Source organism: Dermacentor albipictus, chromosome 5, assembly GCF_038994185.2.
Source record: "Dermacentor albipictus isolate Rhodes 1998 colony chromosome 5, USDA_Dalb.pri_finalv2, whole genome shotgun sequence".
NCBI classification, from domain to species: domain Eukaryota; kingdom Metazoa; phylum Arthropoda; class Arachnida; order Ixodida; family Ixodidae; genus Dermacentor; species Dermacentor albipictus.
Genome location: NC_091825.1, coordinates 102859751 through 102877922, shown reverse-complemented (window position 1 = coordinate 102877922; position 18172 = coordinate 102859751). Strand labels below are relative to the sequence as shown.

Sequence of the window (18172 nt, the reverse complement as noted above, 5' to 3'; positions counted from 1 at the left end):
CCTTTACTCACTGTAGTATCTTTGGAGAAGTGTCTCATAAACACCTTCTTTTCTTTTTTTCGAGCTTCTGATAAATGAGACAAGAAACTACTTCAATGTTGTTATTGTATTTGAAGGAAATATTGAAAAATCTTTTGATAACCAACCATAGGGACTCACATATCTTTTGTAACATCAGTACGGTGAGTGGTTGATCAACTGATCAACCAGTAAATTGATTGAGTTATTACTCAACGAAACTCTTGATATATTGATATGTTAAAGGGACCCTGAAACGATTTTGACAATTTTGTACAAACGTACTTAGTCGTTAGAGTAGGTCGTTTTGATCATTGATAGATGCTTCCAAGTTTCAAGTTTCAAGTTTCATTGCTTCATTCATTAGTGGTACATATATGCAGTAGAAGTTATACAGAAAGAGGTCCCACAGTTATAAACTGCAGTGCTCCGTGTAAAGCGTTTAATTTATTATAAGGTTTTAAAAATGTACACCGCTGCTGATCGCGGCACACTGCTCGGCTGAATTTTGCGCCGCCCCTACCCATTTGACGTCATTTGCCCCAACTATTCGACTGGCTGCCCAGGGCGCGTTACCAATAATTTTTCCAACTTCATGGTGAACAAATGATGCTCGTATCAGTTGGAATGTTAGTTAATCTTTTTCTATAAAATGAAAGTAACAGAAAGAGAATGCAAAGAAAAATTTCTCACTACATTTAAGCACTTCCGGCACACAGCAAGCATCGTCTGCTTGTGTTACAGCGTGCTTCATTTTGACGAGAGCTCTGCGGTCAAAGTTGGTCTCAGTCTTTTCGTGAGCACCATGATTCAACTTTGTTGTGTCGTGGGCTGCAAACGTAGTGACTGGCAATATGTCAAGCTGCTACACTGTGTCTCTCTGCAAGGCAGCAGACGAGCGGACTGGCTGCAGCGCATCGGACTGTTGCTATCCGATCAGCACCAGGATTTGCGCATTTGCAGTCGTCATTTTACACTAGAGGATTACTACCACTATAGCGTTTCACGAGTCCGGTATTTAGGTAAACGCAAGCGCAAGGGGACAGGGCTTGGCCATTTGACCTTGCCATTTCATGGGATGAGCAGAAGCGCAAATGTGAATAATCTGCACAGCGCAGCCACCTAGTGGCACAGAGCTCCACCACACACAGTAGCAGTAACAAAAGGTATTCTTCTTTGATGCTGGTGTAAATTTTTCGCAGGAGTGTAATCGTTAACACATTGTTTTTGTAAATGTTTAAAATGGTTTACACTTGGTTAGAGCAATATTAGTGCTTTGTTTGGCTGGTTAATCTCTGCACCAACAGGTGGCTGGACCCTGCAGACATATCATCATCAGTTTGAGTTTATGCCTCTACCCATCCAATGAAACGCCCAGCTCACCTGTGGTTACTGGAATACCAAACATGTTTGGCTGTGACAGAATGCTCGCAATGCACACTGCTTCGATAGCTCTCGTTTGGGGTTGACTGCCTAGCAGCTGGCGGAGAGTTTAAAGAGGCTTCGCGCACTCACTTCTAGAGAACTGGAGATCGACGACACCATGTGCCATCATGACGCAGAGCAAGTGAAGGCAGAGCTTAGCCCCGATCATTCGGCAAACGGGTGAAGGAAAAAATGCATGACTATGGAGGAGAGTAACTCGTAATTGTTTGTAGCTCTCTTAATATGAGATGCTTCACACAAATTTTGATGTGAATGATTAACTTTAGCTATGCCCTACGCGTCTACGAAATTTGTCCAAACCGTTTCAGGGCCCTTTAAGCATTTAATAAATCAATAGCCCTATCATCATACATGCCAACCTTTATAACATTGTTGTAAAGTGCTCAATTTTTAGGGCCTGCTTACAGTGCTCTTACAATTAATTATTTGCATCCAGTTTAGGTCGAAGCTCAACTATTTATGCATACCTTAATTAACCTATGTGTAATAACCTCTGAAATTTTGGCCACCGTTACATGAATTATGCACAAGATAAGCTTCACAAAACTTCTGTGGTTGCTTAGTGGCTATGGCGTTTGGCTGCTAAGCACGAAGTCGTGGAATCGAATCCCGGCCATGGCAGCCACATTGTGATGCGGGCGAAATGCGAAAACACCCATGTAGTACTTAGATTTATGTGCGCTTTAAAAAACCCCAGATGGTCCAGATTTCCGGAGTCTCCCACTACGGCGTGCCTCATAATCAGATTGTGATTTTGGTACGTAAAACCCTATAATCTTTTTTATAACTTTACAAATATATTCATTCGCCTGTGTCACAGATTATTTCAGATGCACTTGTAGAGTAGGGTGTCCATTCAAACTGTTCATACAAAGCAAAGCCTATGAATTATTTTTTTTGCCACAATTGGGTGCATTTTGGCTTCCAGTGTAGTATTTGTCAAATACTATGGTTGGCAGGTCTGTGTTTTGCATACAGGCATCTACATACATGCATACATTTACAAGTAATGTTTGCTACCACTCTGAGCAGATTGTTCCTTTTCTTTTTCACGTTACAGTTTCTGCACTTATGCACATTGTATATTGAATTGCGTTGTTAAAGTGTACTGTAAATAAATGCATTTGTTTTTGTATTTTTTATTCTTTAACTGCTACATGCTGCTAGTGTTCAAATTCTGGTTTTAGTGCTGTTGTAGAATGTTATTGTAGGCGAATTGCTTTCCATATCCTGTGCTGCAACTCCATGGGCTTGAATTTCTGAGGGGAGGCGGTGCCTTCTCAAGGTTCCTCGATTTGCAGCGTATTTTGTGAACTGAATTGTTGTTCTTGTCGTCATTGTTGGTTGTTGTTGTTGCCCAGTGCATGGCTGCACAGCAGCGCTGCCTGTCGTTAATCCCTGGGCAATTTTTGCAGGGCATGCAGTGTCCAGAGCTGCTGGGCAGTGAGTTCACCCACCTGGAGTTTGTGCGGCGCCCAGTGCGATCTGACCTGGGCAAACGCCTGCTGTGCCGGGACGCCTTCATGACAGGCTGGTGAGTTGGCTTCCTCGCTTGCATTGCGTGGACAGCATACGGCTTGTGAGCCAGTTTATTGTCAAAGAAACAGGGCGATATAAGTGAATGGTCAGACTGGTTGGGTACATTTTATTACAAAGGGAATAACGCTTCAAGCCAAAGCTTGAATTTGTTACACCCAGCTCAGCTTCTGCTCAGGGTCATTGTCGTTTTGATGGCTGGCCAGCATACAAATGCAAGTTTGGAAAGATCATGATTCAGATTCACAATCACTCGAACGCGATTGTAGGTACCTGCCTACCTCCTCCTTGCTGAACACGTGAGAAAAGCCTAGCACTTTCACTATACGGTTTATTTATTTTGTCTCCGGGCTGAGGCATTACGGGGTGGTATCTCAACAAAAATGTTGAGCACATTTTAGCGCTGTACTAGAGTTACAATAAATCGTTAATAAGCGCTTTGTTGAATTCATTGGCTTCAATAATGGAAGCGATACGATGGTTCTAGTCTGTGCTTGTGAGAATGAGAGGACAAGCATTCCTGCACGGCAACATCACACCTTGGCCGGCCCAGTCACTAATCACTTGTAGTACTGGTATTTTTTTCATTGCCATTGTCCAAAGCAAAAACACAGTTGAAAAGATGCTGGCCGGAAATGAAAGAAACTTTTGTGCATGGATGTGCCACTATTTTCTTTTCTTCATCATTGTGTTGGGCATCAACGAAAGTGAGCATCTTGACTCTCACTTTGTGTACCTTCTCACAACGCGCAGGGCCTACAGGACAGTGACGCCTGAGGATCTCCGATTTCCGCTTATTTATGGAGAAGGCAAGCGGGTAAGTTTGGCACAGATGTCGACCTCGTTTTCAAGTTGCTTGCTGTAATGCAATCAAGCCCAAGCCACATGACACGGGGAATGGAAGCAGGTTGGCGTGCGTGCAGGTAACTTCGTTGCATAAATATGAAGGTGCAGTTAAACCTCGATATAACAAACTTTAACATAACGAAATTCTCGATATAGCGAAGTATTACATTTTTCATAACATCTTGTCTGTAGAACACCATGTATTTAGAACCTCAATATAATGAAGTGTGTTTGTATGCATTTTCAATATAACGAAAGTTCACTTCTGCCAAAGGAATGGTGAGACAATAAATAGAAACTTCCGCAGATGCAGGTGGCCAAAAGATTGAATTAAAAGCGGGTGCCTTGCAAACTCACCTCTCAAATCGCATGCCACGAGCGATAAGAGGGACGCCAAAGTGGAGCCGCATCATGTTCCAAATAAAGACCAAGTGTGATAAGATCCTTATTGTGTCCCGCGGCGCACTTTGTGCTTTAGGTGCGAGTGAAAGTGTGCAAGGATGAAACAAGAAAGATGGTGGCATCATGAGTGCCACCTTCCCGTGTGTACAAAGGAAAGAGGGTATGGGACCGAGCTCACGGTAACGCAATCAAGCGCGCTTGAGGGTCTGGGCAGGGGAGTTGGCGTGCGGGGTCTCGGTCATGACTGCACATCGCTGTAAGCGAAGCTTTTTTATTTGTTTATTTTATTTCATAATACCCCTAAAGGCCCCCGAAGGGGTAATACATAGGGGGAACTGATAGATGAAAAAATGTGAGCTTTGCGTGTTACGGAAGAAAGCTAAAGTACACAAAAGTTATAAAAAAAAATTTAGAAAAAGAAACACAAAAGTTATACAAAAGTATGATGTCTAGTAAAATGCACAAGTAAAACAATATACAAAATACATTAGCCAAGTAAAACTCAGATAGAAAATACAAAACTGTCTGAAAAACCAAAGTAATGGAATTAAATAGGCACAATGTAAAAGAAGTAAAACGAGGTGTTGCTCAAAACTGCGTCAGTTGTCATGTTAACAAATTGATGATACATGAATACACTTGTACAATTTGCACACAGAACCGTAAGACAAATCATCAAAACAATATATACACTGAACAATGTAAGAAGAAACAGTGCGTAATGGATATTTGTGCATAACATAATGGAGCTGAGCACATAAGTGAGGGAGACCAAGCGTAGCATTTGCTCCCCGCTGTCGGCGCTTTGTATGATAGCGCCGTCCGTCCCAGTGCGGGTGACACTATCAGCCACAGGGGCGGAGTGCACATGAAAACTTGGCTGACTTCACTTAATTTGTACTGCCGATGTGAAGATATCAATGTAGCATGAAACTATCATTCAGTGCCAACTCCCAAATTCATCAAAACGATTGCCCGATAATTTGGAAAATTCTGTGGCCCCTTACCCTGTAAGAAAAATCTATTGGCGACTGCACTTATTTGCATAAAAGGCTGAATTTCAATACAACGAAATTTTGATATAACAAAGCAAATTGCCAATTTTACCTGCTTTGTAATATCGAGGTTTAACTGTATACAGTACGCCCCACCCCTAACTCCTTCGTTACCACGCCTATTCAAGTTGATCACCGGTGATCTATGCTTTAAATCACCAATTTCAACATGTGGAGCCGTTTCTTATTGACTTAAAGCTATACAGTAGTTAGTACAGGCACTGTACTTTCAGAATCAGTTTAAGGCTAAACCCCATGAGTGCGATCTTGTGTGAGACAGCAACGAGCGACGGATCGGGCCGTCGCGTGAACAGATCGCTCGGTCTTGTCGCGCGATCGCTCGGTTCTGCAAATCTAGAATTTGTCGCTCGTCACCCGGAAGTGCTATGAGCGACTAGCCAATAGCGCGAAGCCGGAACTGGATGTACATAACTCAAGTACTTCCGATTGTCGCACGGACGTGCAAGGGTAAGAACCTACTGCAACACTTTCAGAAATATTTTATGCTGCTTTTTACAGTAAAACACATCAACTTAAGTTAATAAAGCACGCGTCACGCTAGTTTCGGCGCCTATATTGCTGCCCTCATACCGGCAACACTGGGAAGACGTCGCTCGAAGTCATCACTCGCATGGGATACAACTTGTAGGTGACGAGCGAACGCGACAGCCATCTACATCGCATCGCTTGTCGCTGTCGCATGCAAGATCACTTGCATGGTGTTTATACTTTAAATGTTCGCACTCCAGCGGTATTGTGATTTTCGACGAACCTTTCTGCGAACTAATATGCGTATGTTGTAGAGAAAAGAGGCGTGGCTGTCACCTTCTGCCGCGCTCGAGAAAAAAGCATCGTGCTCACGATTACGCTGCACTAGCATCAATATGTTGTAATCAAATGAATCCCAACAAGTCAAGAAATAAATTATATCGTCGGCTTTGCCATTCGACAGTGCTAATAACATGTGGACCTGGCATTTTCAACCAGCTTCCAAGAGCTAAAGGCACTGCTGGTATCACTGCACAGTTATCAAAAGTCGCTCCCATGGCGTCGTCCCGTGCGGCTGCATGGCGATGCAGCCGCGCATTAGTGATGGGGACTCGAGTTATGATTTCGAAGATGACAGCAAAACAGATTCAAGCTCTCACAGCGACGATGTGCTCAGTCAGCATGGAACATCCGCAGCTGTTTAGCGGCGAGTTTCCTTTACAGCCTTGAGCAGTCTCCTACCTTATGCGCACTTATCTGCCTATCTTTTTGTACAACCTTGGAGCTCTACTGATCATCTTCAGGGTGCATATTTCACTTGGTTATGATGCGCTGCCATCGGCAGCAAAGAAACTTCTCTTCGTGCCACGACGGCCGCCCGTAGCACATCTCGGCCCAGCACTATAAACCAGTGCAAGACAGTTTGCAGTGGCGTGGGATTTCTTTCTGCTCTTTTTCTCTGCAGAGGTGTTAAAGACAATCTGCAAAAATGCACATAGATGCTTAGATGCATAATCTTGTAGTTGCCCAGCTACGCTGAGAGCGATCGGTGCCAGAAGAGGTACGTGACTCAAGACGAACTGTTGAAGTACGTTCCTTGGACTGCCGATGCCGAAAAGGCACAACTGAAAAATGTGCTACGAGGACTACAAAGTTGAACAAAAACCAGACGTTTTGTGGGAAAAGTGCAGAGTGCACCTATGCTTCACAAATCCACGAACTGCTTCACTGCATGGCATGAGCGATGAACTGGTCTTAGTTTCTTTTTTGTGTCCGAAGAGTGGCGGTGTAAGCATTAATTTTTTCAGCCACGATGCCTGGGTTATTTATCTTTGAAATGTATATTCTGAATTTTCTTTGATATTGTTTTTGTAGATATCATGTTTTTTTGTTGTTGTTGTTTATTGTTTTTTATTATCAACTGGAAGCAAAAATGGTGCTTTCTAGAATTTTTATGTTTTACCTAATAATTTTTTTTTGGCTACGTATCTTTCTTTTTTAAAGAGCATTTCATCATTCACAATATGCTATGCTGCTGTTGTGCTTGATTATTATTTGTAGTGGTAAATAATATTTTTCCAAGACCTATAAAATGGCCATTTTCTCGCGGTAACAGTATAGGTAAGGGCCGCTTACCAGGTCAGGCCATATTGAACTGACTATCGCAGAGCATACAATGCGCGCTAACGATCATATTTGCAAAGTATTACATAGCTATGCCCCGCGGAAAGGTTTGAAATTTCAATCTGAACTCTGTTTTCCCTTTCCCTCGCACGACGGCGCTCCAAGCTGGACGGTGACATGCACATGTTCCTGTGCCCACGTACTCATGTTTGCAGTGTAACGTTAACCATAGAGACATGTGACTTCGAGAATTATTCAAGGGAACATCTGTTATTTGTTTCATCTGTTCCTTGAATTGAAGAATTGAAGAATTGAAGTTTAGGGAAATAATAAAACACACAAACAGAATATGTGTGTGTTTTTTGCTTTACTTTGCAGAAAAGCAGGAGAGATGTACTTCTGTTTCGTCTGCTTGTTCGCACCTCGTGCAGCAGTGCGCACACACACTGAAACTGTAATTTTCTGCTGTGTTCCGGCACGGGATCATGTTCTGGGATTCCCTCGTGTCTGCTTCAGTATTCATGTCGCACTGAATTATACTGCGGCAGTTAGATTATCGTAAAGCCAATCTGTGTGACAAACGAAAGCGCGGACCATGCATCACGTCACTCAATTTCTACTCCGCGTATAGCCATTGTTGGTGCTGTGCGAGTTTACCACAGTTGGTGCCGACGGTAAAGAGCAGGCATCTTCCAGGTTTGGCGTGATTTGTTACCTGTTGAAAATTCTTAAGTAGGGAGGGTCACGGCAAGTTTGTATAACGCTTCCCACCCCACGGAACGCATGGCACTCCTTTTGTGCCGAAAACGACAAAGTGAGGTGCTCGCTTGCATGGCATTACGTACGAGGGGCTCTGCAGCACATGCAGCACCACGCAGGTTTTCATTTACGGAATCTTCGAAAATTCAAACACCACATATATTCAATTTGCAAATCGAATTATTCAAATGTTCACTCTTTAATTCGATTTGGTGATATTTGCATATTCGTACATTCCTAATTGTGAAAGCTCATTGAAAGATAAGGTATTTTACACATTAAGCTAGCGGCAGCAAGTCGTGTCACTGGGCAGACTAGCGAAGTGGTTAGTTTAGGCATGGGCCACCTTCCCTTTTGCGATTGTTGCGGAGTCGTTGGATAAACGCGGAGCATCAAACGTGCTATGGGCCACATGGAGGACAAGGGGCTGTGGTTTTTCATGGACAGCGATAAAGTGCTTTCTGAGAGTGATGATGATGTATTTTAAGTAAATAAAGCCCTCTTTTGTGATGGTAAGGTATGATGGTTTTCTCTTCTTTTTTGCCATGATCAAAGGTGTGCTACATATTTATTGACAAAAATTTTGTGTGCAGTTGATATGTCTGTTTGGGAGGTCTAGTGCCTTTTTTGCATTTATTTTCTACTCTGAACATATAAAAAGTGGGTGTGCATTCGATTTGGGGTGTGTTAGAATTGAGACAAATTGTGCCAAATGAATCACTGGTGTGTTTTGGAGTTTTTTGTGCCTCTTGATCAATTCAGCCAATTTCGTCGATATCATCAGGATCGGATTAACTGAAGTCATCTGCACCTTTTGTTGCGAGTTATAATGCGTGTGGCAAAAAAGAGGTAAAAATTGCGTGGCTTTTCTTTCCTCGTCTCTTCACAAAAAGACAATAGCCATGCCATTAGCCCAGTCAGTGCCATTGCCCTTCTCAATGCCACTGATTGTTGCTGCTTGTCACAGCAGGGTTAAACAATACGGGCTAGGATAACGTAAAGCTATTCCAATCTGTTTTTGTTTTTATTCCAAACCTCCCTTAGCCCTTTGTGACAGGTCAAAATTGCTTGGGCCCTGCCCATATGGGCAGATCGGAACAGTTTTAGGTTATCTCGGCCATGGACAGTACTGATAGGCTTTCTTTAGCTTTGTAATTAGGGATAAGTGAAAGCTTGTTGTGGTAAAAGATACGTCACCTGGACCCATTGGCAATTAATCTTTTATTTTGCTTCTAGTTGCACTTTCTTTCATTATATATGAACAAATGTTCTCTTTAGTTGCATTTCCCATATTTTTCTGTTGCACAGTGATAGTGCAGATTTATCAGATTTATGGTGCACATTTTGGTTTTGCCAGGCCAGAATTGTTTATCTTCATGTTGCCTGGAACCTTTATTTAAAGGTTGCAATCATGGAGTGAACTATGCTCTGTGTGCCTTGCAGAGCCGAGTTCTGGCGACCATCGGAGTGACACGAGGCTTTGGAGACCATGATCTCAAGGCGCAAAGCAGCAATGTGGACATCAAGCCATTCCTGACTCCAGAGCCCGAGGTACACGTAGTATAATGTGTTGGCTTGCTCCATAGTGGAACCACATCAGGCATGTTTACTGCCAGCAGTAAACTGACGTTTTAGAATTGGGCTACAGAGTGGGAAAGCACAAACAAGGTGATCACTTGCAGTAGCTTTATTCAAAAAGGCACAGTTCAGCCAAAATAAAAAAAAAGAATGTATTGTCATTAACAAATGAAGCCCTACAGTAAAATTCAAATTCAGACAGCTGTATTGGAAGATCATTGTTCTCAAGGCAGCGGACATGTTTACGCACGGAGGAACACAGAAGCGGTCAAACGCAAGCGCTCATCTTTGTCTGCTTTTGTGTTTGCCCATGTGTGCAATAATGGCTGATAAGCTAAGCCACCAATGCGTCCTCAGCAAGTTCATTGGAAGGTCCTATTTAAGACGGTGGACATATTAGTGTGCTCAAATAAGACACTGACATTCGATAGTCAGTTTTTTACAGGACAAGATGAACTGCATCTTCATAATAACTTCATTACTGAAATGCCAGTATATTTCATGTTCGTGCTTGAATCCTCTTTGTGGTTTACCTGCCTTCTGCGATAGTGCATGGGAGCCTCCTGCTACAGGAATGCAGTGTCATTGGTAGGTTGTAAAACTGATGATATGTACAAATGCTTTCTTTGGATGCTTTCTGTTTATGAGGAAAAGAACGAACTCTGTGTTCATGTTAGCATCAAATAAGCGCAGTAATTCAACACCTGTGCATCCTGCAGGTTCGCATCTTCAATGTCTGTGCGGAGGAGCTTACAGATGGCGACGTACTTGTCATGGGCACAGATGGCCTCTGGGATGTGCTAGCCAATGACAAGGCAGCTCAGATTGTGCTCAAGTCACTCGACCACTTTCCTGCTAGCGACACTCAACGCTTCAAGTTCAGGTAAGCAGGCAAGCCTGCTGCTGCGTCCTGCTGTGGCACTGGATTCAACCTGGGATCAATCAGTTAATTTATTTATTAGTTAGTGAAGCTCTATCAAATTAATTATGCAAAATTCTTTAGTATATGAAATTATAAGAAATTCATTATGCTGCGAAAGTTTGTGTCAATTTTTCCTATATCTGGAACCGGTTCTAAACTCCCCTGATGGCGGGCTTCAGTTCTTACATTACAATCAGTGGTCTGACTTTTTTAGCGCAAAGCACCGTCATGGCAGAGCACCAAGAATGCTGTTGTTCGTAGGCTCCCACTGTTGCCCGCAACATGTGTATTAGCTTTTCACTTGTTTCCCATCCCAGTTTTTACATACGAAAACTGTGACGGTGCGCTACTAACATAGCATTGTTAATCTGCATTTCTTACATTACCTGCCATTGTCGTGGCCTTCCACAATTGCACGATTACTTGTGGAAGCTGAGAACAGCTGCGAGTGCTCAAAAAGAGGCTGTTATTAGAGTAGAATCTCAGTGATAGGAATCTCTCGAGACGGGACAAAAATGTGTATTACCTAAACATGTAAAAAAAAAGGAAAAATAAAAAACATATGGAAATTAACTATTTCGTTGCCGCGAAGAAATGGCCGTTCTTTATAGGTCTCTGAAAAAATTATTTACCACTACAAATAATGTTCCAGCACACGTTGCAGCATAGCATATTGTGCATAATGAAACGCTCTTTCCAAAAACAAAACAAAAAATATATTAGGTAAAACAAAAATTCTTGAAAGCGCCATTTTTGCTGCCAGTAGATAAAAATAACAATAAAGGCATGATATCTATAAAAATATTAATATCAAAGAAAATTCAGAATATACATCTCAAAGATAAATAACCCAGAAATTGTGTCTAAAAAAAAAATGCTCAGTACATGCCGTTCTTCGGATACAAGAAGGAAACTAAGACCAGTTCATCGCTCATGCCATGCAGTGAAGCAGTTCGTGGATTTCGTGAAGTATAGGTGCACTCCACAATTTTCCCACAAAACGTATGGTTTTTGTTCAACTTTGCAGTCCTCGTAACACATTTTTCAGTTCTGCCTTTTCGGCATCTTCTGAGCACTGTCCGATGAGAAGTCCAAGGAACGTACTTAACCAATTCGTATAGAGTCATGCCCCTCTTCCAGAACCGATCGCTTTCAGTGTAGCTGAGCAACTACAAGATTGTGCATCCAAGCATATCTGTTTGCACTTTTGCACATTGTCTTTATCACCTCTACAGAGAAGAACGCTGGAAAGAAATCCCACGCCTTTGTAAACTGTCTTGCGCTGGTTCGTGGTGCTGGGCCAAGATGTGCAACAGACGGCCTTCTTGGCGTGAACGGAAGTTTCTTTGCTGCCGATGGCAGCACATCATAACCAAGCGAAGTATGCACCCTGAAGATAATCAGTAGAGCTCTCAGATCGTGAAAAAAGATCGGCAGATAAGTGCGCACAAGGAAAGGACCATTCAAGGCCGTAAAGGAAACTTGCCGGTAAACAGCTGTGAATGTGCCATGCTGACTCAACACATTGTCGGCGTCAGAGCTTGAATCTGCTTTATTGTCATCTTCGGAATCAAAGTCGAGTCCTCATCACTAAATTCAAGTACGGGTGCAGCATAGTTTCTAGCAAAACACTTTTCTCGTGACGCGACCACACGGGACGACGCCATGGAAGCAGCTTTCAGTAACTGCGCAGTGACACCGGCAATGCCCCTTGCCAGGATTTCACGAAAGAAGCGTTACCGAAACTTCTGGAAACTGGTTGCAAAAGCCAGATCCACATGTTGGACATGCGGCAGACCTTTAGAAATACACTTTAGTGGAATAAAACGACCCAGACTCCAAACCAAAGCTCACTAGTGAACAGGTGGTGTCATTTTCAGTTAATTATCACTGCTCAGCACTGTTTGATGGCAAAGTAGGCAATATAATTCAATTCGTGACATGCTGGGACTCATTTGATTACAAAGTTTTGATGCTAGTGTGGTGTGATCGTAAGCGACATGCTTTCCTCTCGAGCATGGCAGAAGGTGACAGCCACACCTCTTTTCGCTACAACATACGCACATTACGTATTTACTCGCATAATGATCGCACTCGCGTAATGATCGCACCCCTAAAATTTGTCGTCAAAATTCGATTTTTTTTATTTCCCGCGTAATGATCGCACCCCGAACTTGCCGCAGCGATATGTCGTGTGCTAAGTCTAGCGAATAATGATCGCGCTTACCACCTGTCGAATGCTACGCGAACGACTCTTCAAGACAAGCCAAGCGGCCTGCACGCACTAAACATTCTTAAGTAGATGCCTCATTTCATCACTTTCCGCACTTCCATGACAAAATGAGGTACAACCAAACTTGCCTTTATTATGGGTTGGCTTTATAATGGCTGATGTCAACAAAAACAATAAAGGCGCATTTCGATTCTTTTCATCTGCTTTTGCACTCGTGAGCACGCAACAAATCGCGCGCGGCAATGATAGTAGCCACGTTTACTCTGATACGTTAAAAGTGTACCCTATTCATACGCCGACGCTTGTAACACAGCTAAGATATTCGCCCACCATTAGCGGAAAGTAGTGAAGACAGATGCCGCAGTTTCCGCAGCATGCCCGTCATGTGTTTCTGTCACTGGCAGCTAAGCGCGCCCACCTATTTCTGTCCCCTCAAAGTGGACATGGCTACGTTATTGCCGCAAACTTGCCGATATTAACGATATTATTCATCACTAATACGGAAGAAACTGTTTCAATGCGCGTAATGTACTCACGAGAAGAAAAAAAAAATCGCGTTCGGCTCGCTCCGCTAGCCGCCATTTTTGTTTTGGTGTCCCGCACCCGCAATCTCGCATCCCGCAGCAAACGCGGACGAAAAAAAAAATTTTTTTTTTCCCGGGAAATTTAACCCGCGTAATGATCGCACCCCTGAATTTGCTTCAATTTTTCTGACAAAAAAAGTGCGATCATTATGCGAGTAAATACGGTAGTTTGCAAAAAGGTCTCTCAAAAATCACGAAATTGCTAGTGTATGAAAATTTAAACTTCTTCTGAAAGTACAGTGCCTGCACTAACTACTGGATGGCCTTATACATATAAGAAACGGCTCCAATAAGTCTAAATTGGCATTCTAAAGCATAGTTTACCGGCAGTCGATTTGAATAAGTGTGGTAAGGGGCAACGAAATGGCTGACTTGCTCAAAATTCTAAATTATTTTTTTTCCCAGTACTCAAAACTCACAGACCTTCCTGTATCTCATGGCGAAATATTTAGAAGAAATAAGAAACAGAATTTGAGAAAAGTGCACTTTTTTAGGGTGTTTCAAAACCAAAAAAAAAGGTCGGGCTTCGGGAATAGCTATTGCACCACTGATCGTGCAAGCACAGCTTTATGTTGACGCAGCGCTACCATCTCGGTATTGCTGTAAACATGAGAGATTGGAGATTCAAATAATCTCAGAACTGTATTTCTCCATGCAGAAATAAAAGCAACAAAAGCAAGCACATAAAGGGAAAACTAGCGTCACATTTGTTATTGCGTTCGAACGTGGGGAGCGGGGGGGGCGCAGTCAAGGCAGAATGACGGAGGTCGCCCTGGCAACAGGAATGTAACCGATGCATTGGTGCAGCACTCTGCTAGCCTGATAACAGCCAGTGTCTGGTGCTAGTGGTACGCTGGCGCCTCCTCACCAGCTCCGGCAGAGATCATGCGGTGGCTCGGTTGTTCATACCATCCGCCACAGCATGAAAAGCAATTGCCAGCATTCGAAATTTAGCATGTTGTAAGCTATTGGAGCAACGACTTGGGCTGGGACTTTCGAAAAATGCATATTGGGCGTGATTGTATCACCAGGATTTGATTGCATAAACCATTCGACAAAAGTGCCAGATGAAAATCAAAAGGTTTATTTAGTGTTATTCATGGACTCAACCACTCCAAATAAAGGTGTTTAACATTCACTCTAACAACCAGAAGCAATGGCAAACTTCATATAGCAGGATTTCAATAGTTTGTTGACTTTCTAATCAACTTCGGTTAAAGTTTTTTAGCACAGTAGCATTTTGCCACATTTGTACTGCTTCTGGGAGCAAGCGTTATCGTATGCTACATTTTCTTGTATCACACATTCTCTTTTCGTAGCCCCCTAATAAACAAATCAATGTGTTTCTACTCTAATACTTGTTTCATAAACGTGTTATAGTAGTTGCAGAGGGGGAAAAAATCCAAAGCGTTTTTATGAGCAAACATGTAATGCATTTACTTGTAGTTGCAGCATCTACAGAGGTCGTATGAGCATATGCAATATCTGTTGACAAGGGTTTCACTTCCAGCATTGCTTCTTTTACTTGTGTCCAGTATCAATTTAGCACCTTCAGTCTTCTGCCTCCCTTCTTGTCCATCCATTCCGAGTCACTAGCATGTCTAAAATATTTTCCTTCTGCACTGTGAAAACAAGCAGCATTCAGAACACCATAAAACACTTTAAAAGTAATTTACTAACAAAAATATTACAAATGAAGCCTCTTGCGCAAGTTTGTACATTATAGCAGCCATGCTTTGCCAACACAAAGATGCTTCGTTAGAGCTGGGCTCATCCAGAATGCAGATGTGGCTAAGGTAAGGCTGTCATGGAGTACCTGTTTAAAAGCTGGGCAGATATTCATAAAGTTTCTATTATGTAGGCGATGTTAGTGATTTGCCATGGCAGTGGCAAACATCTCATTAACATGCTGATTGCTATCATAGCTGCCAACAAATGAAGAAAGGCTCCTGTGTAACAGAAGCTTTGAGAATAGCCTTAAATTTTGCTACTATCATCAACCTTATCAGCCTCCATGTAATGAGCAGCCTTTTCAATTATGCAAGTAGCTTTTTTTAGTCCCTTTTAAGCATGCATCTATTTTAACCCTGTGTTGTATGTGATGTGCCACATTCCTCATCTGGCAGGATTATATTAAACAGTAAATGTAGGCAACAATGCATATGAAAAAAAAAAAGGAACACTGAATGTTTGAGCTCTTGGTCATGCAAAATTTACCAGCAGCTGTACGTAACAACTTGGTTTCTCACTAGTGGCATTGATTTTTTTTTTCATATCTGAATTCTGTGTGCTTAATTCAGTGCCTTCTAAAATGCTCATAGTTTTCTTAAGAAAAGTTGGAGAGATAGAGAATGGTAAGTCATCAAAAACTAGGGAAATGGCTTAGTACTCTGGTTACATCGATAAATGCATAACTCTTAGATGGCGTTGGTGCATTTTTCAAGCAAATAGGAAGTGACCTAGTTACATTTGGTCAGTAACTGTAGCTGTACAGATGTGGTTAGTACAACTGAATTGCATTCACAACCAGGTAACTATAGCTAACTTCGTTGCAACTTTAAGGCAGCATTTTGCAATAAGTTGTTTCCAAGGGCTACCATGCACTGTGTCCTATGCTTCAAAGTTGAGTACAGCACCAGATTCAACATGACTTAAGTAGAACAAAGAATCGGTCGGCAGAAGAGGGACCTCAAAATGTGCACAGTGAGTTTCACACACCATCAATCACATGTAACCTTCTCACATCATTCAGTTTCAATATAGTGAACCATGTTATTTACTCTACTGAATTGCTATAGTGTCTCAGGGCTGAAGAATTTTCAGCCCTTCAACTCTCAAGCTCTGAGCAGCACTCATTTCACCACTTTGTCGAACGGGTGCGAGTTCTGCTTGTCGAGGCCACACGTTTGTTGCTTTTGTCAGTTAGAATTAGCCGCACTCATTCATTCAGGAAGTGTGCTTAAGATGATAAACTCATGCTGTTTATTTTAAGAGTTTGCGTACCTTCTATCATCATGTTTTGAAAGTAAAAACTTCCACGTGTTTTAGTGAAAGGCTCTTTTTCTAAGTAGCGTTCAATATTTTGGCTCAGTGCTTTCAAGTGAATCATAGATATATTTTCGGAACCAGTGTGTTGTCCATATACATTTCAATTAATGAAGTATTTTGGACATCTTTTCTTTATTATTTTTTTAAGTGCAGAGCTTAGAAAATTAGATTCTGGAGTTTTAACGTGCCAAAACCACGATCTGATTGTGAGGCGCATCGTAGTGGGGAACTGAGCATTAATTTTGAACCCTTGGGGTTCTTTAGCAGGTACCTAAATCTAAGTACACGAGCATTTTTGCATTTCACCCCCATCGAAGTGCAATCATTGTGGCCGGGATCGTACCCACGACGTTCAGTTCAGAAGTGCGATGCCATAGCCACTGGGTTACTGCGGCAGGTTTCGAGAGAGCTTGAGGGTCAAAGGGTTAATTCAAGCACAAGGATAGAGGCATGCAAATAGTTTGGGACGCCAGGCAGATGGGAAGAGCACAGACTACCACTTCTTTTATTTTTCCGAAGAAAAAGACGCAGCAACAGTGTTGTATTCACCCGAGGCGGGAGCAACAAAACGGCAGCAAAATTTTTGTTTGTCATCATATTATACATGCTATATAAGCTGGCTTACCACCGCAGAATACAAGTTGAGGTAGCCAATCTCATTCTCGTGCAGCAAAACCGAAGGCGCGCTGATGCACTGGGGGAGGCAGTACCTTCATTTGATATGAGCGGCCGTTAAAGAGCGAGCGAATAGTTTCATATACACTACAATCCAGTCTGCTCAGCAAAAGTCATTTAATCTGTACATGCATAATGCGTCTTGCCATTTGAAACGGGCATCAGTACAGTTACCGCATACTGCATGAGGGAGGGAGGGGCGGGGTAGTCTTCTAGTCCTTAATAACTTGCTCAAGGTCTACCTAAATGTGGTGAGCAGTGACCAGTCTCGGAAAAGTGAATGCATCCGAAAGGCCATTTCAAGAGTAGTATTGTAGGAGCCCTTCTTACTACTTTAAAGTAGGCAAGCCGAACTTTGTACAGTTAGTAAAGCGTTGAGGAAAATTGAGGCATTGCGGATTATTGTAAGCAGTGCTTGTCTGATGGACATCCACTCAGGAAGTGCATGCCGACTCAGTTTTGAAATGCATACAATTAGCTGGGAAGGAAAAGTAAGTATAGAAATTTTCGCTAACCAGATTGTATCGTTAACGTGAGTGACATTTAAAAGAATCCTCTCACATGAGACCAAGATTACTGTATTTGGTGAAAAAAGCTTTTTATGTACTTGTCTTCACTAGTTTTATAGCTAGTGAAGGTTCAAGAATAGAATTTCTAAATCAGTGGTGGACGGAAATTATTTACAAATCTGAGAAAATATGAAAGCGGTTAATAATAATGTGCAACACATTTTACTGTTGTTTGGAGAATTCTTGATGAAGCTAAACATAGTTAAATGATCAAAGTAATAGCGTGGGCAGCCAAGTCAAAACGTTGTTCTCACGCGAGTACACATCCTTTGGTGCTTGCATGCCGAGATGTTGAATACTCTTGCAAGGTGCCGTCAGTGTATCATATGCCAAAGTAACTGTGGCAGAAGACACACAGGCGACGCTTTGCAGGACCCAATCTCAGGAGT

General features: G+C 42.3%; 1 protein-coding gene across 1 annotated transcript in view; it reads left to right on the top strand.

Moving 5' to 3' along the window:
• LOC135905942 (protein phosphatase 1H) overlaps positions 1-18172 on the top strand; it is a 29744-nt gene that overhangs the window by 10145 nt on the left and 1427 nt on the right. Inside the window, exons 5-8 of the mRNA XM_065437085.2 lie at positions 2880-2998; positions 3754-3817; positions 9618-9725; positions 10472-10635. Coding sequence (XP_065293157.1) covers positions 2880-2998; positions 3754-3817; positions 9618-9725; positions 10472-10635 — 455 coding nt within the window. The remainder of the gene's footprint in view (positions 1-2879; positions 2999-3753; positions 3818-9617; positions 9726-10471; positions 10636-18172) is intronic.